At 48.6% G+C, this 22,385-nt stretch overlaps 1 protein-coding gene across 3 annotated transcripts in view; it reads right to left on the bottom strand.

The window, feature by feature from the left end:
* CACNA1C (calcium voltage-gated channel subunit alpha1 C) overlaps nucleotides 1–22,385 on the bottom strand; it is a 714,534-nt gene that overhangs the window by 606,755 nt on the left and 85,394 nt on the right. For 2 of the 3 annotated variants that reach the window (XM_087442975.1, XM_004438792.3), the window contains exon 1: nucleotides 16,609–17,273. The exons of the other annotated variant lie outside the window; for it this stretch is intronic. In XM_087442975.1, the coding sequence (XP_087299101.1) occupies nucleotides 16,609–16,657 (49 nt within the window). In that variant the 5' untranslated portion in view covers nucleotides 16,658–17,273. Of the gene's footprint in view, nucleotides 1–16,608; nucleotides 17,274–22,385 lie in introns of those variants that run through there. 3 annotated transcript variants of the gene reach the window in all.

The following is a 22,385-nucleotide window of genomic DNA, read 5'->3' as shown; positions in this document are numbered from 1 at the left end:
CAGGATTTGCCTTTAAAACCCAAAGCCCTGTTTCCTCTGGCACTACTTTTGAAGTCATGAAGCAGGGTTGTTTTACACCCTCCGGCCCCACCCTCAAGACATTCTTTCTTAAAGAAAACAGCTCAGATATAGTCATCTTTAAGCATTTGAGCCTACACTACAATTTCCCCATGCAGCTGACAGGACATGAAGGACCAGCATACAAAGTTTTTTCCTGCTGTATTTCAATTAATCCCTTTGCAATACTCAAGTAATAGTCATTTATAGATAGGATTAAAAGAATAAACAGATTATTAATTGGGGGAAGGGGGAGGTAGCAGATGCAGATCCTCAGACACAGGGAGTTAAGTGATTTCACCAAAATGCCGCAGCCAGAGGTAGAGGGACCTCTAAACACAGGACTCTGTGTACCCAGATACGCCTGCCCCTTGTGACAACATGCTGTCTTGCCGGAGTTTCAGGCCAAGTCACACTGCTCTCTCGTCCTCTCTGCTTCTCTCTCTCATACACGCACACACCACATGCAGATCCTTGTCAAAGAACCTGTAAGCATTTGGCCCACAAGTGTTAGAGGAACCTTTCCCTAAGAGTCTTCGGCTTAGAATTTCTCTTCATTTACTTCTGGGCCTGAAAAACACAAGCTAGATGCCTTTATTACCATTTTATTCTCTCCCTTTCAAACAGAGCAAACCTAACTGTGACCACTTAGGAGGCACCGGCCTGTGCCTGCCCATGAACCAATTGTGCATGAGCGGGACTACACACTGATACCCGCGACGTCTCCAAGAGCTGGGCCCTCCTCTCAGGACACCAGGCACGTGCTGCTGCTTCACCCAACTCAAAAACAGTTTTCTTAGGGTCATTTTCTTCTTCAGGATTTTCTTTTCTCCTCCTTCATTCCACAATAGCCAAGTCAAACTCCACTGGAGTGCAAGGACCAGTGTGTGGAGCGGGAGCACAGCAGGCACTCAGGAAACCCATCCACCCGGACTCAGAGCTCTGTCCATGCCGATACCCCAGGAGGACAGCACCACGTTCTGCCCGAGTTTCACTGGAGCGGAAAAAGGGAAAACCCCAGAGCCTTCTGCCACCCAGACCCAGTGAGAGAGCAAGCTAGGGACAGCACTGCCCTTGAGGTTCACCAGAATAAGGCCAAACTCTGCAAGTAGGCTTTCCAGATAAGGCCAGACAGCATGAAATGGTGGCCACAGGGCTGGCCAGGCCAGTCCCCAGAGGGTTGTCATAACACATTGTTTCCAGGCAGGCAGACAGGCAACTGGTGCGACTTCCCTAGCTGAGAAAGGCAGAGAAAATGTGCTTCCGGGTCAAAGCCTCACTCCTCTCCCTGGGGTTACCCACCCTGCGGTCAGGTCCATCTGAACGGAAGAAGTGGGGGGTGGGTGCAGGGAATGAGAGGAAAAAGGCAGGACTTGGGGCCACTGGACTGTGTATGCAGTTCACTAGGAAGATGAGCGCAGAGAAGGTGAGTGGAGTGCAGGAGCCTAGCCTCCCCACCTCAGAGACAGAGAGGCCAGGCCTCTGCAGCCACTGCCCCTCCCACTGCCTCTGGGAAAGGCCTTCCAGTCCACTGACACTGCCTGCCAGACCTCTCACAACCAGAGTCCCTGCGTGTGTGACAAGGACTGGGGCAGAGTCTAGGAGTGCCTCCTGGTCATTAACTCCAAGAGTAACTCAGCAGCACCCAGCAAAGCATACTCCCATGGCACGTTATTGTCCTTGGCACCAAAAATTCACATCTTTTCATTAAACATTCAGGATATATTTTTCTTGATTACAGGGAAATCCAGGCATTGCAAAGCTCAAATGGGATCCAACCTTGGATTTTCCAGTGGTTTGTAACATTTTTGTTGTGGGGTTTTAAGGTGGGAGGGGATAAAGAAAAAAATAATAATAAAAACTTCTGTTCTCAGGAATTTGATATTCTGATATAATTATAAGGATATAAAATCACTGGGCTTAACACTCCACAAAGGCTAACCAGTTCTCCAGAAAGCCAATATCATAGGCTGGGAAGCTTGGCTGGTGTGGATAGGGGGTGTGGGGAGATAGGGGTGGGAACAACAGGGAGGCATGCCATTCTCCAGGTAACCACCCTTGAGCTGGCACTTCCGGTCTGAATTGCCCAGAACACTCCTCTCTTCTATTGAGCCATGACTGAGGCCAGCAGTGCAAGCTCCTTGTCCATGATAACCAAGACGGTCTATGACGGCCTGATATTTGATGTCCACCTCTACACCAGTCCTGATGTCACCTGCTTCCTTCCATCCATGTCTTGAACCAGATCTCTAGACCACGGGCTCTCTGCTTTGGTGTCAGTGCCCAGAAGACTCTCAGGAGGCCAAATTGTGAAGCCTCCAGTAAAATTTGTCTCCATGTGCCTACCCTTTCACACACACACACACACACACACACACACGCATCCCACTCTACCACCCATCTACCACCCAACAACGCCTACCCTCCTCACACTGCCATCATCTCCACCACCCAAGCTTGCCATCTTCTTCCTGTTCTCAGACTCCCCAAAGAGAGTCCACCCACCCCCTTGTACATCCATTCAGAGCTCAAGCGGCCAACCAGCTCTTCTGATGAATGATCCATGTGAATAGAGGCAGGCTGGAGGGTTCAGACTCCCGAATCCTACTAAAATTATGTGTCCTGGGACCTCCATTCCCACCAGCCTCCCTGATGGTCCTAGGCGACCACCTTCGATTCTCCCATACCAACTCTCACTTCACTTCTCTCCTTACAGAACCACAGCCCTCGGCCCCCCGACCTAGTTAGTGCCTGTCTCACTTTGCAAACCCCATTCTGGGGAACCTTTCTTTAGGAATAGATCATTGCTGGCCCACAACTCATGCTTCCTGACCTCAGCCAGGTTCCCTCTTAGACATAGTGATTTCTTTGGGATGTCCCACAGTGTTTTCCACTGACTGTTACCTTTTCTTGTCTCTTCAAGCTCAGACTCCACTCTAGCTGCCCTCATCTCTCTCAGGACCCAGCACTCCCCTCCCTGAGACCCTTAGTATCTCCTCTTTTGGCGCCCCCCCATAACACTGTACATTTTCTCATCCTCCAATACCCTCATGTCTGTTTCTGGAGACAGCACTCCACTCCTCAGCTGGGTTTGAACCCACTCCTGTCCCTGAGCCCACCGCCTACGGCCTTCTTCCAGGTCTCCTTCATCAACAGAACCTCTCTTCCACTTCTAAATCTCCTGCGCCAACAAATACATTCTCTCTTTTCTCATTCACAAAATTCTTAACAGAGTGGTCCATGTGTGCTCCCCCCATTTCACACACATGCCTCAGCATTGTGCAATCTGACTGCACAGCAATCACCCTGAACCCACTCTCAAAGGCCACTGGTGATACCAAATCATCAAATCCAGTGGGGTTTCTCAGTTCCCATCTTCCCTACCCACTACTCCAACACTGAGCGCAATGGTCTCTCCTTACCCTCCACGGCCCCACAGAAGCAAGGCTCTCCTCCCACCTCCCTGACAACTCTGGCTCTGTCTCCTCCATTTTATCCCCTTCCTGTCCTTTAAACATAGGGCTCTGTCTTCAGCCCTTTCATCATTTCCTTCTCTCTCCCTAATAATTTCATCCATTTCCACACCTTCAAATATCACCCTTAAAAGAACTCTAATTTCGTATGTATGCTGAGTATCTTCCATTTGCCCTCCAAATCCACCCTCTATCCTCCCCATCTAGATAACATCAAAGGGCTCCCTTGCCCTCTGGCTTTTGTTGAGAAAATCCCTTCCTCCCTTTCTTGCCTGGACTAAGGCAATAGCTGCAGAACTGTTCTCCACCTACAGTCTTGGCACCCTCACTTCGTCCTCTACCCTGCCACCAGACTAGTCTTCTGCAAGAGCAGCTCTGATCACACCATTCCATGGCTCAAACACTTTAAATGGCCCTCCGCTGCCTAACAAATGAGATGCAAACTCTTCAGCCTGATGTGAAGGTCTCTTCATGTTATTCCTTTCCTGCCATCCCAACCTTCTCTCCCACTTCTCCCCGACATAACCTGTGCACTAATCAAACCCAACTCACTATTCCTTTACAATTCAATGCCTATGACTACCAAGATGTTATTGACTATATCACTCTTTGTGTTGGGAATGTCCACCCCTCCTCTCTACCCCATTTCTGTCCACTTTTCAAGGTTCAGCTATGTCACCAGCTTCATATATGCTTTCCCCATTTATTCCATCTGACTATATCACCCTCCTTTAAACCTGTGAGCCTTTCATCTTTACCTCCTCATAACATCAGTCATATTCTGCCTTTTATTATAGTTGTGGGTGTCTGTGTGCCTGTGGATGTGGGTATGCATCTTACCTCCTACTAGCCTTTACACTCCCCAAAGGAAGAGATAATGGAGGGACTGTAACTTTGAAGGTCTCCTTGAATCCACAGATCCTGTGAGCAAACTGTCTTACAGATAGCAGATGCTCAATAACTTTTTGTGAATGACTAACCATCCCAATTCTAGGACGGGAAAAAAACAATTTAGGAGTGTTTTCATCACAACTGGCATGAGATACCCCATTTTCAGAGACATTTCACAGTTAGTTCATCCTGGGAAAAGGCTTCTTACCTCCTAGTCTTTCAGACAGCAGGGCACAGGTCAAAACTTTTGCCTTTTAAATAACTGAAAAACAGAGCTACAAGATCCTATCCACTGCAGACCAAATATGAGATCTGAGTCACCATAATCCCCTAAAAGGTGGAGCTCAGATCTCCAGGATGTCTTGGACAGCAGAATGGTGACAGAGGCTTTGACCTTGGAGAAACACTGTGCAAATTTCAGCTCTGGACAGCGGTGAAGACACCCCTGTGAGCAGGACCAGGGAGGGGATGTGAGGGCAGAGCCCGCGAGAAGGGAATCTACTAATAGTTGGATTAAACTAAGTGTCTTGGCCTTCAAAGCGCCTGACCTGCATTTCTGTCTTAGCATGCTGAACTCTGCTAATCTGAGAAAGAAGCACACACAACACACACATTTATGCCCCAGCTGAACACAGCTGTATGGGGGAAAAGATGCACAGGCTCATGGAGATGTATGAAGCTCAGCAGACACAGGGCTTTGAGATCTGTGCCTAAGTCAGAACACAGTGCCCTAATAGACGACACAGCTGGGCTGCAAAAGGAGCACTGACCAAGTCAGGGGACGGGGCTTCTAGCCTATTCTATCGCCAAAGAGCTGTCTTATAATAGGGATCTTTTAAGGAATAAATAAAATAACATATAGAAGCCCACCAAAAATAAACATAAGATGAAGTCTAACATGCAATATTCCCTCAAAAAAAACCTGGCTAGTTTTTTTCCTTGCCTAACCAGGTAAGTTGTTCAAATTCTCTAAGCCCAGGTTAACTTATCTAAAAAAATGGGAATAATAAAACTTGTCCCACTACTTCATTGCATTTTTTTTTTGAAGAACAGCTGAAACAGTAGACATGAAAAGGATTTAAAAGGTATTTTAGAACAATCAAAATGTGAGGTGATGTTATTACTTTTCAGTAAAAACAATTACCAAAAAAAAAGTAGCCATCCCAAGATTGGAAAGGGGCTCCCAGAGTCATTAACTGGGCCACAAGCACCAGCACAGGGCCTACCAAGTGTCACTGCTTCCCCTGCTCATTCATTCCCTGCTCCCTTCATGCTCTCCTTCCTCTTTTTCTGATTCTCTCCCTGACTGTTTCTTTTCTTTCCTTTGCCCGCACTTTAGATGTGTGAGGAGCGAGAGAAAGCCCTGGGCCACAGCTTTCCTCCCAGGCAGCTTCAAGGCTGGGAGACAGAGACCCCTCACCACCCAGGTCGCCCAGCCACCAGCGCAGACACACAGCAGCCCAATCACAGGCAGGGAAAGCCATCCTCTCCCAGGGTCCTCAAGATGGCCGGACTGGACACCTCTGTCCACAGGCATGGCTGCTCCTTGACTAGACAGATAGACAGACTAAATAGCTTTGTCTTGCCAAACACTCATTTCCTGCAGTCACAAAGCCCCATCAGCACAGAGGTGAAAGCTGACCTGGGTCTGGAGACCCTCGTTGTTTTTGGAATGGAGGCAGCACCAGTCACTCCTCATCAAAGGGCAGCTGCTGGATTGTTAAACACCTAATTAAAGTCAAATTCCTGATACAGGCACTGAGAGCCCAGAGGAATTACTAGACCCTCATTACTGACACAAAGGAATTTCCTAATATAGTATTCTCATCTACATGGGATTCAAACTTGGGGAACCACACAAGGAAACAGGCTCTTATAACTAAAAAGTCATAATTCAGACCCAGCAATTCCACCCCTAGGTATATACCCAAAAGAACTGAAAATAAGGACTCAAAGAGATACCTGCATACTAATGTTCACCACAGTATCATTCACAATACCCAGAAGGTGAAACAACTCAAGTGTTCATCAAATGATGAATGGATAAACAAAATGTGGTATATCCCTACAATGGAATATTATTCAGCCACAAAAAGGCATAAAGTTCTCACACATGCTACCATGTGGATAAAGATTGAAAATATTACGCTAAGTGAAATAAGCCAGACACAAAAGGACAAGTATTGTATGATTCCACTTATATGAAATATCTAAAACAGGCAAATTCATAGAGACAGAAAGTAGATTAGATGTTACCAGGGGCTGAAGGAAGGGAGGAATGGGGAGTTGTTGCTAATGGCTACAGAGTTATGTTTGGAATGATGAAAAAGTTTTGGAAATAGATAGTGGTGATGGTTGTACGACATTGTGAGTATAATTAATGGCACTGGATTGTACACTTAAAATTGGTTAAAATGGGAAGTTTTGTTATATATATTTTACCACAACAAAAAAAATTTTTTAAAGGTCATAATTCACATCTTCAAATATCAGTAGATGTGCCTTACAGACTTAGCCTTACTGAGATACTTAAAAGAAAAAAATCTTAAAACCACTTTTTGTGTAACTGAAAGAAAGTGCCTCCAAATGACACCCAGATCCCTAACTAACCTCATGCACTTCCTTTTAACTCTGTCATTTATCATGTAGATCGTCACGACATACCTAGATCTGAAATGCGTGAGATGTGCTGCCAGCAGTTAGACTACATGAGTGAGCTCCAACTGTAGAATTATTATTGCTGTCAATAATGCATGAAAATCCACAAAGACAAAGTAAATTCGTGGTTGCTCTGGGCTGGAGTGGGGGGAGAACGGAAAGTGACGGCCAGTGTGTACAAATTTCTTTTTGAGGTGATAAAAATTTGCAGAAATTAGACAATGGTGATGGTTGCACAACTCTGTAAAAACAGTAAAAACCACTGAATTGTACACTTTAAAAGGGTGAATTTTATGGTATGTGAATTATATCTCAACAAAGTTGTTACGTAAAAATAAATAAATTGTGAAGTCCAGGGAGCTCAGCTTGCAGGGACGGTTCCCCGAACTCACTGGAATCTTGCTTGAAAATGGAGAGTGTCTGTTTTCCAGCAGGGAATTACTGAGAAGACATTTCAAGAATGGGTGGTGAAGCAAAGCCATGCCATGAAGTGGTCATCTCAAATCCAAGGCTTACTGATCTAGGTCTTCTGGTAAGGTCTACAGAGGGATCCGAAGAACCAAAGAGGGCCCAGGCAGAAGCCATGGGAATAAATGAATAGCTAGAGAATAGGACTACGAGGAGGAACGTGTAGAGTACCCACACAGCGCCATCAAGTAAAAACACGTGTTTAGCCATGTACCCACTACACATGACCAGCACAGAAGCGGGAGTCTCCACAGAGCAAATCCAAGCAAGGTTCCATGAGGCTAGCTCAAGGCAGCTCTTTCCAACATGGGTTGCTCTTTCTCCTCTTCTCTCTCCTTTCTCACGTAGAGAAATAATAGAGAACAAATGCTTTGAAAGTCTAACAGACCTGGAGTTAACTACCAGCTCTAATATTGTCTGGGTAACCTTGGCCACATTACTTAAGATCTTTGGTCCCCCGTTTCCTCATCTGAAAAACATCATTAACACCCACCTCATGGGATTGATGAAATGATACTAAGCACATGAAGCACCAAGAACAGTATTGGAGGCGCATGAGGCATTCATACATGGTGGTTATTACTCCTGCCCCATTCTAAAAATACAAAAAGGCAGATGTTATACTTCAATGTAGTTTATTTTTAAAAATAAAAGTGAAATCGGACAGCTCCACAGATCACAGAGCTAGAGGCTGGGGGTGGTGGGTCAGGGCAGCAAGTCACAAACTTAAGTTTCCCAGCACACTTTTTGATGGCGAGATTATTTTTGCTTCAGGAAACTGAAGGTTAACCTGTCACTTAAGATGTGAATTAAAGCCCTTTCCTATTTTGATAAATGTCTCAAGATGCTGTATGGAACAGTTCCCTCTCTTTACCTACAAACCTCCAGCACTTTTGCTATATAAAACAAATTGTTTATTTTCCAAAGGCAAGGTTTACATTTGAAGCAAAGTTTTATTTCCCAGGCAGTCTGTCCTTCTGCACTGTGGAGCTGTGTTTAGGTTAGGGGAACTCATGTTGGAAAGTGAGGAGACGTCTGTTTGCCCAGGTGGTGTCCTTCCTGCTCTCAATGGCCCCATTTCCGGATATTTGGACCCTCAAGGACTTCTGGCCAGTTTGGCTTTGGACCTGAGGCTGAAGGCAAGGAGCCATGCACTACGGCTGTGAGAAGATGGCAGCAATGGCAGGTGGACAGCTGCTGGGCATAAGGAAAACCAGCATCCCGGGTCCTGACCCTCTGGTTAGAAACAGCAGTCCAGATGGCCCCACAGTCCTGGGATCCTACTGGCCTCAGGTGGGCTGAAGTTGTCAAGAAAAACAAAATACCAGGCCTGTCTTGACTCATTTTTCACTTCTTCCTCGATTATTCTGGTATCAGCCAGCCCACCTCAGACTCTGTTTCTCTTTGTTTTACATTTCCATCCTTGAAATTTTGAATAATGTCAACCATCCAACAACACCTACACAGTTGTTTGAAATGCTTTGAAAGCCGGTTCATGGTGCTGCTTTTTCAAACTCTAGTGCTCTGCTCTCTGATAAGAATAACTGATATTTGCAGAGATTCACATTCTTTCTCCCATTTGGAGCCTCACGGCTGCCCTGTGAAATTAACTGGCTGAGGATTATTATCTCTATTTTACAGATGAAAAGTACGAGACTTGATTCCTTCAAAACTCTCAGAGAAAGAAACCAAGTCAAAGAATATGACCCAACTCATTTTTCTAGCTGTAACCTTATTTTTATTTAGTTATTTATTTTTTTACTTGTGCTAACTAACATCTTTGAAAGGTTTTAGCCCAACATGGATTATTTCAGAAGGAAAAAAACAATATAAATGACTGAACATGACACAATGGTTACAAAGTAAATAGAGCTTAATTGAGTAATCAAGTCAACATTTCTGCCCACAGGCACTACGGAGAAGAACATTCATTTACTGTCTGGATTTTGGCTTGGTTCTCTAAAGGACAGGAGACAAGATTATTTTATTTTCCTTTTAGCTAGGTTCAAGCGGGCAACACCAAGTGTAGCTGAGTGTATTAAAAGAAACCCCTCTTGGCAAATTGGCAGCTTGACTATTTCATGAAATTATTGCAACACTATGTTCTGAAACGGTGGCCTCCTCCAGGGAGCTCAAAGGCCACGTCTCTAAGCCTGAGTCTGGCTCATGCCTGTCTTAAAGCTAGAGACCAAGTCAGCTTCAAATGCTGTCCAGGTGCTCGGAGACGACTTATAAGAATATCAAACAAGCCAGCCAATGAATGCTTCAAGGCGGATGGGAATGTCAGAGGCAGGTGCTCGATAAATCCCCTCCATGTGCTGAACTTAAACCACCACTGCTTATTTAAATGTCTCCTGGGAAGAGGTAGGGAGGTGCTAGGAGACCAACCCCAACAAGGAAGCAAGGCCTTTGTTCTCCCAACTCAGGTAGAGTCCATGGCAGCCTGTCCTCTGGCCAGCTGCAACCTCAATGTCCCCATGGTTTCTACTATGCAGTTAATCTGTGTCTCCTGCCCTGGCCAAGAGTAGAGCCTGCCAGTCCAGCAGAACTCCTGACAGCTCACTGAGGGAAGTCCTACAGCACGGCCTGGCCTTGTGTCACCCCACTCTCCCTAAGGGGCTGAAACCAGCCTAGATTGGGGCAGAAAGGAAAAGAGCAAATAAAAAAGGCTTGGAGACATATCCGTTTGCAGACAAAAAATAGTGACCTGAATTTTGTAGGAGTTTCTTGTGGACATGTTTGAACTTTTACTCTGGAGTCTAAGAAATTATTTTTAAAGCTTTCCAGTGATAGATTACCACCATCCCCACCCCCCCAACTCTGTTTCCAAATCTAACATCTCAGAAATGATTTTAAGCCAATACAAAGGTGGGGTCAGGGAAGGAAGAATAGGGAGAGGTTGAGAGGTTTATCAAGCAAAATCTAACCAGAAACACTAAGCAATGCTCTCTTAGAGGGTTCAACATACACCAAGTGTGGTCAAGAGAAAGCAGGAGGGTAAAGAGATGAGGATCTTGTTTTCTGTCACATCCCTGCCTGATGACTGAGTCTTCAGGAGCCTTTGTTTTCTCAACTGGAAACAGAGCTTATCCCTAAGGTTCCTTTTACCCATAAAATATTCTGATCCTAGAAAGTAAATTCCCAAAGAGACGTTACCTTTATTCTAAGTCTGTTTGACAAACTCTTCAAAGAACATGAATCTAGAACCACCTCCTCCCCACCCTACCCCGTCTCTCTCTCTCTCTCTCACACACACACACACACACACACACACACACACGCATGGACGGTACAGCACAAGAAGACCATTTTAAAGTGAACATGTCATGGAGAGTAAGGTTTGGTGGGGTTCCTTTGGGAAAGAAGGGACTGAGAGGTGTTGGCTTCTTGCCAGCTAATCTCCCTTTCCTCATCCTCTGTTAAAGCCAGATTAACTATTCCTTTAGCTCCTTTGGTCGCTGAGGAAGTAAGGGCCTATTTTCAACCCCTGTTTGACTCCTGAGCTCCAGGCCCAAACTGTTCTTACGTCCCTTAAATCCCTACTTAAATTTTATTTGGTTCCACAAGTGGTAACTGTTCCCCAAATTCCCCCGCAGGCACCCGGGTCAGCTGGGCCTCTTCCTGCCTTCCCCTGCCTCCCGCCAGCCCGGCTCCCTGAGCCCCCAGCCATTTCACAGCCCCCCTTCCCTGAGGCCCCCCGGGGCTCCCACCCACACAGGACCCAGGGCCAGAAGTGCAGCGAGGCCCTCGGGGGTCCCGAGGCTCCCGGGAGGCCCCCCGTGCCCCAGCGGCCGCCTCCCCGCCAGCGCCCCCGAGTCCCCGCGGAAGGAAGCCGGGGGCTGGGGACGAGCCCCGGGCGCGAGGCCACAGGGGTCAGGAAGGCCGGTCTACGCACCCACCTGCGGACTACGGCCCGCGGAAGGCTCTTCTGTACGCCCGGGGTTTGGAGGTCAAACAGGCTCCTTCAGTGTGTCAGCCCTCCAGTTTGCTTTTTCCGCCAGGAGTTCGGCTGAAGTCGCCGTGCCTGGCTTTGAAACGCCGCTGAAAAGCATGCCATTTCCCAGAGGGATCCTGTCACTTGTACTTGTTTTATACAGTGTCTAACCTTGAGGTACATGTAAACAGGTGTTTACTAAATTATTTTCATAATGACAGCCACAGCTCGGAAGGTTGTTTCATTATCAGAGTGTTTACCACTCATGTCGCTAAGTATTTAGCACCTGATATTTGGCAGAACAATCCCCCACGCCTTTTTCCATCAGTCTTCTGCTCTCCTCCACAGTGCCCAACATTAACGTAGGCAACAGTGAGGACCGAATCTAGAAACAGACTAAATCGGTGTGATTATTTTGCTAACTAGTCTTGTTGTTAAGTCTCCAGGTACTTTCCAAATAATCTATCAGCTTTCTTTAGTCCATATTGGAAAACAAAATTGTCCCCTAATTTTGAATGCTGAGCACTGCTTTCAGAGTCCAGGCAAGGCACAGTTGGGATGACGCTGGCTGACCTGCAACTACCACATAACAAACAGCTGGGACACCAGGCAGGAGGAATTCCTGTAAAAGGAAGAGAGCGCTGTCAGCCACTCACTCACCCCTTCCTAACTCGAGGACCAGGGTTTCTCAGACCGCACAGAATTCACCACAAAAACTAAGAAAGCCAAGTGAAGAAAGGGATAGAAAAGAAAACACCAGGAGTTGGAAAACATCACTGAAAATTAGAACAAATCTCACTTTCTTCCTAACCTAGGTCTCGGCAGCTTTTCTTCCATTACCCAGCAGGACCCCAGCCAGACTCATAAACAGAAATCAGCTGTGAAGTGTACCCAGTCGTTTTTGTGTTTTTTCCCTAATAAAGTTAGGAAAATGTCTTCTTGCCTTTGAGCTGACAAGCTCTGTAACCCTATAGGTCAGGGTTTACAGATCCCAATTTCAGGTCGCCTCCTGTCTCCTGGGCTTTGGAACCATCGGCCCCTCCGGTTACTAAACCATCCACGGTAAATCAGGGGGAAAATTAATATATGGCCATAACAAGTTCAGCTAATCACCCAAAAGGCTCCCTCAAGGCTCTGTAGGCTGCTGTCTGTATAGAGGTAAACAGAAGTTGGAGGTAAGAGTGTGCACTAGTGTGGCAGAAACCCAAAGTGGGTTTTCGTTATCAAGGGTGGCAAGGTCACTGAGGGACTCAGTCACACTGGGGAGGCCTCTGGTGTGAGTGGTGGCATGGGGACACACACTGGTCTTTGTAGTTCTCTGCACGGGGGGAGGTGTGCGGGTGATGAAAGAGGTGCAGCAGACAGGAAATTCTCTCCCAACTCCTGACATCTCTCCTCACCAAACAGGCTGCGTACCCCTTTCCTGACTCCTAAGCCCTGGAGCACCACCTACTGGGAGAGGCAGAAGCCACATCCAGTTGAGGTCTTGCTGGATCTGCATTTATTCCTTCATGCAGGCATGCAAGTTCACTCAGTCATTAAGGCCCTGGAATGAGCCGCTGGGGCCTCTGCTAGGAAGTGGGGATACAAAGATCAGCAGGGCCTCAGAATCCCCATTCACTAGGCTCCTTGGACTCTTTTAGTATAGGTGTTATATACAGAGGAACCCACCTCAGGCAGTTTTAAGTCAAAGAGAAAACTGAAGAGTCCTAAGTCATCACCAAGACTCTGAGAGACAGCTCCAGGGGCTATTGCTCATCATTTCATTGCAAAGCACTATACCTGTAGCATCTACCTGTAGAGAACAATTCTCCATTTAATGTGAGGTAGAAATGTCCCAACAGTCTTAGGGGACTGCATTACCAATATTCCTCTCTGCAATGCACTGGGTCCCCAAAGTGCATCAGGCAATTGTGTAATCTATTTAAAATATCTTTTCCTTATTCACTGTGTTTGTGTGTGTGTGTGTGGGTGTACAAGCACATATTTAAATATTGTTGGCATGTGCTCTATGGAAATAATGAATAATTGATTCTTGCAATATATTCTATTATGTAGTATTCAGATACTCTGGAAAGTATCTGAGCAATACTATGAACAATATTTTGAACCTCACTAGCCCTTTTTCTCCGTTTCCTCCATGAAAAAGAGAAGCTAATGTCATGCTTTCTTTAACCTGCACAAGCTGAGGTGCAAGCAGCATTGCTCTTTGACCATTTGTAAAGAGAGTTAACTGTGAGCATTATTACTATTACTTTATTATGATGATTACTATTCTGCTGTATTGCTAAGTAGTTAAAAGAAAAGCACAGTGTGCCTTCCACTCCCAGAACACGTGTTTCTCCCCTCTGCCTTGTCTCCAGCAGATAAGGGACATTCTGATGTTTTATTTGTTAAATGGTCGACTATTAAACTCATTTGCTAGCTGGAGCTTGCAATGGAAAATCAGCCCAGAAAAGTGGGAGGCTGGCTTGGGACCAGAGCAGATAGGGCACCAGAGGGGAGGTGAGGCCCACAGGAGCCCCTCCCAGCCTGAAACCCAGGGTTCGGGAGCCAGATCTTCAGGCATGGACCACCGGTCCCCATACCCTGACCCTCAACACACACACAGACATACCCTCCCTCCCTCCTGAAAAGCTGGGGGTAGAAGGGCTGATGCATTCAGTGCCTTCAAGTCCGTCAGGAAAAGAAGAACGCAAAGCCGCACCACCAGTGACTTTGTCTTGGTTCTCCACTCTTTGGTTTGCCACCATCACTCCTCTGAGGTAATCATTTGGCTTCTCTTCTCTCTCTGTCCCCTGAAATTCTAACCATCACTTACGTTTCATCGCCCCTTTAGTTATTAAGCCACAGCAACCCCTTCCTTGTAAATATTCATACTCTTCCAGGTCAGCCCTCCCCACTTCCGTCACCCTCCTCCCCTCCTCCCCTCCAAAAATCCTCGGCAATGCCTAGGTCCAAGGAATAGGGGATGGAAAACGCAGGGGAGACAGGGAGCCTGATGCTCTTTCACCTGAAAACCGCATCCAGGAATGGAGGCAAAACTGCTCCTGAGAATTATATAATCACTGCAGCTTCAAGGGAGAAAACTGGAATTCAGGTTGCCATAGTGTTTGTTGGCATGTTGCTGGAAAAGCAGAGCTCCAGGCCACGGCTCACTCACTCCCTTTCCCTCCATCTTTCTCACAAACCTCTCCAGGGTCAGTGCTCCTACTTTCAATGTCTGCTCCCTGCATCTGTGCATGTGGGGAGGGGGGATGCTGGGGTACAAAGGGGCAAAAGCAAGGAAGGAAGAGGGCTGAGAAAGGGTTTGTCCTGCACTAAGAGGAGACCTTATAAACTATTTAAGATGATCACTGCATGAACAACAATTATTGCCACAGCACTGCCATTGTCAGTGAGAGTAAGGACAACACTACTGAGCTCTCCTCTTCAAGGCTGCTTGGACTGAGCTGAGAACCTGGAGGGGAGAAATCCATCCCCACTCTTCACAAATGTCACCTTCTCCTTTGTGTCCCTCATTCCCTCCCTCCTAATCCTTCCACTACTCCATCAGCTGGGAAGGGGACAGGGGAACAGGTGAGGGATGGGGGCATGAGGTAGAGAAATCCAGAGACAGAAGCTGCCCTTGTGACCCCAAAGCCTGGTCTCACCCTAGAACCCATGACCCCTGACAAAATTCTTTCTACCAAAAGAGGCCAAAATCCCCACACTGCCACCCAAGCTGGAAAGCAGAGGGACAATCACCCCAAAATCAGTTTGAGGATGGCAGCCTCTGGCTCTAAAGAGTAGGGGTTCTGTTCCCAAATGGTGGAGATGAGGGCAAAAAGAGGGAGGAGCTGGAAAGAAGAGACAGGGAGACAACCCCTCTACCAGGCTGGTCTTCAGAGGAGCACTTGAAGTACCTCAGGAAGTAACAAGACCAACAGCCACAGGTATTGAGGAGGAAGATACTGAAGGAAGAGTGTAAACAGGGAGGCTTGGGAAACTGAGAGAGGAAAGGGAGAGACTACAGCCAGAGAGACAGAGAAAGCCTGGGAGAACAGACAGACATGAAGCCGGAGGCCGCCACACTCCAGCAAGACCATTCCTCTACACTCCATCATAACCCTAATTGCTGAGCAATGCCAAAAAATAATTTGTTAATTGGGGGGGGTAGTTTCCAGGAAGTGGGGAGTTAGCTGAAAGCCTTTCCCCCTGACAGAGGGAGCTGGTGACACTTGATGCCAAGGATGGAGATGCTGGGAAAACACTGGGCAATAGTGTGGAGCCGCGTGAGCTCGGCACACCCTTTTATTATTTCCTTAAAACATGAAAAAGGAAAGCCCACACACGGCCCGAATTCTAACCGCTTACATCCTCAGGTGCTAGCCCACATGTGGGTGCGAACGAGAACACACGGGGCGTGGGCGCACTCGGGGTCGATGGCAGTAGAGAGGTGGGTGGGTGTAGGTGAGCCGGGAGCAGGCGGAGGGAGAGGGGAGGAGGGGAGAGAGAGGGCGACACAGGGAGAGGGAGAGAGAAGAGGGGGGAGAGAGGCGCGGAGACTCCCATCTGCATCCCCGGCCCCCACCCGCCGCCTGGAGCGCACTGCCCTGGAAAGGGGCGCCTGGGAGCCAGTGGGACGCCGGGCACCAGCCGGGGGCGCCGGGCAGGCCTGGGGAGGGGCGCGCGCGCGCTCCCAGCCGCGCCCCGAGAGAGGCGAGGGACCCTGGTCCGCGGGGCTCGGGGCGCCGGCGCCCCCTCCCCACCGCGCCCCGGCCGGGCAGTCGGGCTCTCAAGGCAAAGGAGAGCGAGCGAGCAAGGCAGAAGCAGACACTCGGGAACTTTTCCCCCCTCGCCTGGAATTTCATAGGAAACACATGCTCTGGAGCAGCCGGGCACAGGGAGGGGGAGGGGCGGGGATTTTCCGCTCCGTCTCCCCGGCGGTTCGGGCCCGGGTCCCGCCGGCTCCCAGCCGCTCGGGCGAGGCTGGGGCGGCCCCCGCCCGGAGCCCAGGCGGACGCGGCCCCAGCAACTCCGCAGGGAGCGGCCCGGAGCCCGGGGCGCGCGAGGAGAGCAGGAGAGGGGTGGGGACGGCGGGGAGCCCGGGCTGGAGCCCCGGCGCGGCGGCGGGGTCCGCCTTACCTTGGTGGTTTTCCTCCGGAATGTACATCCTCGTGTTTTCATTGACCATTGACCAGAAATTGTCTTAAAAGGAGAAGAAGCCACAAAGAGGAAGAAATGTCAAAACACCCCAAGCGGGTCTGGATTAATCCCTCCTCCGAGGTCGGCGGCTTTCGTGCAAAATTCAAGGAAGCCGTGGATCCGCAGTATTTCCTCTTCCCTTCCGATGATTACCTGATTCCCATTATTGCATCAAATACCAAAAACTGATCCTTTCCACTACTGCCTCCTTGAGTGGAATTGTAATGCATCCTCGGTACATCCGGGCCCCTTCCAAGAATTTAGCCCCGCACCTCTGGCGGCCACACCGTTTGAAAAAATAAACCGAGAGAGGCAGAGCAAGGAGAGGCGGCAAGGAGGGGAGAGGGGGAGCGATGGACCCCACGCCGCGGGAGAGGGGGTCCGCCCGCGCCAGCAGGGGGCTGAGACGTCTCTGGCCGCTCCTGGCCGGTCCTCCCCGAGGGCCCTCCTCGGCTGCTTCTGTCAAGAAGCTCCAGCAACTCCGGAGGCGCGGAGGCAGAGGCGCCGCCGCCGCTCCGGGCCGCGCCGCGCCGAGCGCCGTTCTGGCAGGGAGCTGTTTCTGCAGAGGCAGCGAGAGGGAGACACCGGGCGGGCGGGCGCGCGAGAGCAACGCGCTCACTCCCTCCCGCCGCCGCGCCCGCGCCCTCCCCGCCCGGCGCGCTGGAGGCAGACGCGCTGAACGCTTCCAGATGTGGCGGCGGCGGCGGCGCGCAGGGAGCCGGGCGCTCGGCGCGGGGCGCACGGCGCGGACCCGAGCCCGAAGGGGAGCCCCTGCTCGCCCCGGCCGCGCCGCCCGAGCCGGCCCTCTGCCCGCATGACGTAGAGGGGCGCCAGGCGAGGCGGGCGCCGGGCCAGGGGCACGGCGGGGGGCTGCGTGGGGAGCCCCCGGGGAAGGCGGGGCCGCAGGCGCCGGCCGCCGCGCCCCCCTCCCGGCCGCCTGCAGCCCCCGCCTCGTTCCCCTCGGCGGCCCCGCGCGGCCGTGCGCGGCCGACCACGACTGGAAGGCCTCTGTGCGCGGCGTTCCAAGCGGGGCGACTACAGCCTGCCCGACTACCAGTCTCTGCAGATCGGGCCACTGAACAAAACAGCAAAATGAGCCGTGATTCCGTGATTCTGTTTGATCAATTATTATCAGAGCGGTTGTAGAAGTGACATATAGAGGCGAGGATGGGAAGAGGGGAGGGGAGAGAGAGAAAGGGCCCGAGAGGCGGAGCCTCTTAGGCAACGCTCTGGTGCCCAGACGTCTGAACAGAATAATAGACCCGGGTTTCTAATTCCTTGAAGACCGCCGAGCACGTGTTCTACTAGGATATCCTTACCTACTTCTCTTAATTATTGCTGCCACTCGGGCAGGAATCTGTTGAGCGCCTCTCCTTCTCGGAGAAGCCAACGTCTCTCTCCATCACTCACTGCAGCCCAAACAAGTTCCACGGCACCCCCTGCAGGCCCAGGCTCTTCTAGAGTGGGGCTTCCTGAACCCTGGCAGGAGAGCCCACAACTCCCTCTTGGAAAATCTCTACCTTCTTGCCCTCAGACCTCCTCACCTCCCCGTCCACATTCGTTCCATCTCCGCGGCTTTAAGCAACTGTCCGTATCAGATTTGTACGTCTAGCCAGACCTCTCTTCCTGAATGCCAGGCTACACAGCCACCTCAGGCTCCACTTGGGTGTCTAATAGACATCTCAAACCTAACACATCCAAACACTGAATTCCTTATTTTCTGTGGAAAACGTGTTCCTCAACAGCCTTTCCCACCTCAGTTGATGGGGCCAAAAACCTGCAGTCATTCTTGACTCCTTTATCTCATCCTCCCACATCTAGTCCTTCGGGAAATCCGTTGGCTCTAGCTTCAGAAAAATCCCAAATGTGACCACTTTTCAGTTCCTCCCCTGCTGCCTCCCAGGTCTGAGTCACTTGGGTTTCTGCAGAGGCTGGTCTCCCTGGCCTCCCCTCCCTCACCCCTCCTGTGGTACATTCTCAATACAGTAGTCAGGGTAATCATTGACAATGTCACATCACAGTGCTCCTCTGCTCAAAACCCTCCAAAGGCTCCAGAGTCACTTAGTAAAAGCCAAGGTCCTTAGAGTGGCCTAAAAAGACCCACATGCACAGCCACATACAGCTTCTCTTATATCCCCTCCCACTTGCTCTGGCCACGCTGACCTCCTTGCTGTTCCCCAGACACTCCAGGAACACTCCCTCTCTCTCTCTCTCTCTCTCTCACGCACACTCTTTGAGCCCTCTGCTCTGGCTGTCCCCACGGCCTGGAACACTCTTTCCTCAGATAGCCACCTGGTGAACTCCCTCACTTGCTTCTAGACTTTGCTCTCAAATCTCACTTTCTCAGTGAGGCTCCCTTGCCCACCGTACTTAGGACTACAACCTGCCCAACTCCCCCCACCCAACCTTCCCAATCTCCCCTGTCCTGTACTTTTTACATGGTATTTAATCTGTAACATATACTATACACTGTAGTCTCCTTATTCATTAATTGTATTGTTTATTGTCTATATCCTTCACTAAAATGTAAACCCCATGAGGGCAGGGATCTTTGTCCATTTTGTTCACTAGTATATCTCAAGTGCGTGGAACAATGCCTGGCAGACAGTAGTTACTTAATAAATATTACTGAATGAATGAAGGAGTGAATGAGTACCTGAGATGGTTTCAGGAGTGCTACAGTTCACTGCATCAAAATGCCTCCCTCTGTCCCCTGGTTGATATCTGAATCCTCACCCCTCCAGCTTCATTTCTTTGGCTAATGGTTTTGGCCCCAGTTTAAAAGGCAAATGCCCTTGGGAGAGCATTAAGCTTTATCAGTCTTCTTCATTCTACTGTGAACAGTGGTCTCCAGTTTGTTGGTCACAAGAGAAATCTGGCTTCTTTACCATTCTGGTGTGTTCATAATCAATTTTCAAGCAAACAGAGAAAATTAGAAATGATGCAAATCCAAATATCTCTTCCATTTACCTTTAGGATGCATTATATGCCATGTACCTGATTATTTGTTGAAGCTAATATTAAAATTGGTTTGCACCCCCTTTACACACTATAGTACAGGAATAGTAATGATAGCTAACACTATTGAGTGCTCTGTACTGTGTAGGTGCTTTACAGGCATTCTCTCACATAATCCTCACTGCAAGGATCAGGTAGGTGTTATTGTTGTTATTATTATCCCCATTTTACAGATATGGAAACTGAGACTTAGAGAGTTAAGTTACATGTCCAGGGCCACCCAGCTGGTGAACCGTGGAGCCTGGACTTGCCCCAGGAGTGTCTGACTCCAAACTCATGTTCCTACAATGATCCCCTCTCAGAGGGGATGACTGAGGGTGAGCTGGGGTGGGAGAGGGGAATGAACAGTTTGAAATGACAGTAAAATGATTGTAAAATGTGCCTCCAAGAATTCACAAAGAGCCAGATGACTGAGAACAGAGCATGTGTGTGTTAGGGGGGCACGTGCTGGATTTATAGTCAGACTTTTCTAAAGGTAGGCGCTGTATAAATCTAGTAAGTAAATATTACCTTCATGCTTCTTTAGTTTCATTTTTCACTTCTCTTCTCAGCTGTGAAATGTGTTCTTTCCTTTCCAGAAAAAGGTATTTCCTAAATATTTGGTCTTGCAATGTACACCCATATCTCAGCTTCTAACTTTGAAACACAGCCCTCGATGCTCTCTTTCAAGGTAACAGATTCTCAACATGACAAATGGAAACCATTCTGATTCTGACTCAGGGATTCAGGAGGTGGCGGGAGCCTCTGAGGGAGTCTTTCTTCCTCTTTCGTATCATGATTTGGTTCTCCCACTAAAGGTGCTCTCCCTTCTCTCCTCTCCCGCAGTTCTTCCTTTGTGCTCCTCCATCTGCATAGTGTTGTATTTCTACATAGTATTTGACAGAGAACCAGAAGAGCTATGGACTGAAACCAGAATTATTATTAAGCAAGATGCAAAAAGACAGTGCCTGAAGTAAAAAGAAGAAAAATCGAGATGACAGAAGAAACACTAAAAATTGTCAGGGATAGGCAAGAAGCAAAAGTAAAAGGTGACAAAAGCAGGGTTAGAATCCTGAACACAGTTTTTGAGTGACTGTCACACGGAGATAAAGAAGACCACTATAATGGCCAATGCAAAGAGATGGAAGAAAACAACAAAAATGAAGAACAAGAGGTCTCTTCCAGAAGATTCGAGAAATCAGAGGGAGATTTAAACCTAGATTAGGAATGCTGAACGACCAACAGGGGAGCATACTATCCGAGCAGAAGAAGATAAAGGGAAGGTGGAGGCAGTATATAAAGATCTATACAGAAGAGACAAAAGGATGACAGATGCCTTTGAAGAAGATTTCTGTGAGGAAGAACACGTAATTCCAGAATGTGAAGTGAAAGCTGCTCTGAAAGTACCAGAAAGAAATAAGTCACCAGGATAATCGGGATATGGATAGAATTGTTTCAGGCCACAGAGACTGAATCTGTCAAAATCCTAACATGAATATGCCAACAAATATGGAAAACAAAACAATGGCCTACAGACTGGAAAAGTTCAATATATATCCCACTCCCCAAAAAGGAGATGCCAAGGAGTGCAGTAACTATAGGACCACTGCTCCAATTTCCTATGCAAGTAAAGTGATGTGCAAGGTGCTGCAACAAAGGCTTTGACCTTATATGGAGCAAGAAATGCCTGATGTCCAAGATGGATTTTGAAAAGGGAGAGGCACATGAGATCTAACTGTGATTATTTGTTGGCTACTAGAGCGCTCCAAAGGATTTCAGAAGAAGGTTAGTCTGTGTTTAATAGACGACAGGGAAGCCTTTGACAGCATGGATCATGAAAAGCTGTGGGCTGCTCTGAAAGAAACAGGCAGCCTCGGCACTTGACTGTCCCGATACGTAACCTTGTATTGTGGACAAGAAGCCACGTCACAACAGAATATGGAGAGACAGATGGTTTCCTATAGGCAAAGGTGTCAGACAGGGTGCAGTTTGTCTCCCTATCTGTTTAATCTCTACGCAGAGCATATCATACCAAAAGCTGAGCTAGACTCAGATGAAGGAGGAGTGAAAATTGGTGGAAGAAATATCAACAATCTGAGATATGCAGATGACACCGTCTTACTGGCAGAAAGCAGCAGTGACTTGAAACAACTTGTGACGAAAGTGAAAGAAGAAAGTGCCAAAGCAGGACTGCATTTGAACATCAAGAAGACAAAACTCATGACTACAGAAGAACTACACAACTTCAACATAGACAATGAAGACACTGAAATTGTTAAAGACTTTGTTTACCTTGCTTCAGTCATCAATTTATTTATTTATTATTTTTAAAGGTCTACTTTCCCTCCCCTCCCAAAGCCCCAGTAAATAGTTGTATATCATAGCTGCACATCCTTCTAGTTGCTGTATGTGGGACACGGCCTCAGCATGGCCAGAGAAGCGGTGCCTCGGTGCGCGCCCGGGATCCAAACCCAGGCCACCAGCAGCGGAGCGCGTGCACTTAACCACTAAGCCACTGGGCCGGCCCCAGTCATCAATTTAAATGGAGACTGCAGCCAAGAAATCAAGAGAAGACTGAGACTCAGAAGGGCAGCAATGAGGGGCCGGCCTGGTGGCGCAAGCGGTTAAGTGCCTGTGCTCCGCTGCAGCGGCCCAGGGTTCTCCAGTTCGGATCCCGGGCGTGCACTGATGCACTGGTTGTAGAGCCATGCTGTGGCGGC

Source organism: Ceratotherium simum, chromosome 17 (assembly GCF_057802395.1).
Source record: "Ceratotherium simum simum isolate JZ-2026a chromosome 17, ASM5780239v1, whole genome shotgun sequence".
In the NCBI taxonomy this organism is placed as follows: domain Eukaryota; kingdom Metazoa; phylum Chordata; class Mammalia; order Perissodactyla; family Rhinocerotidae; genus Ceratotherium; species Ceratotherium simum.
Note: the sequence above shows the minus strand (reverse complement) of the source record. Positions and strands in the feature narration are given on the sequence as shown.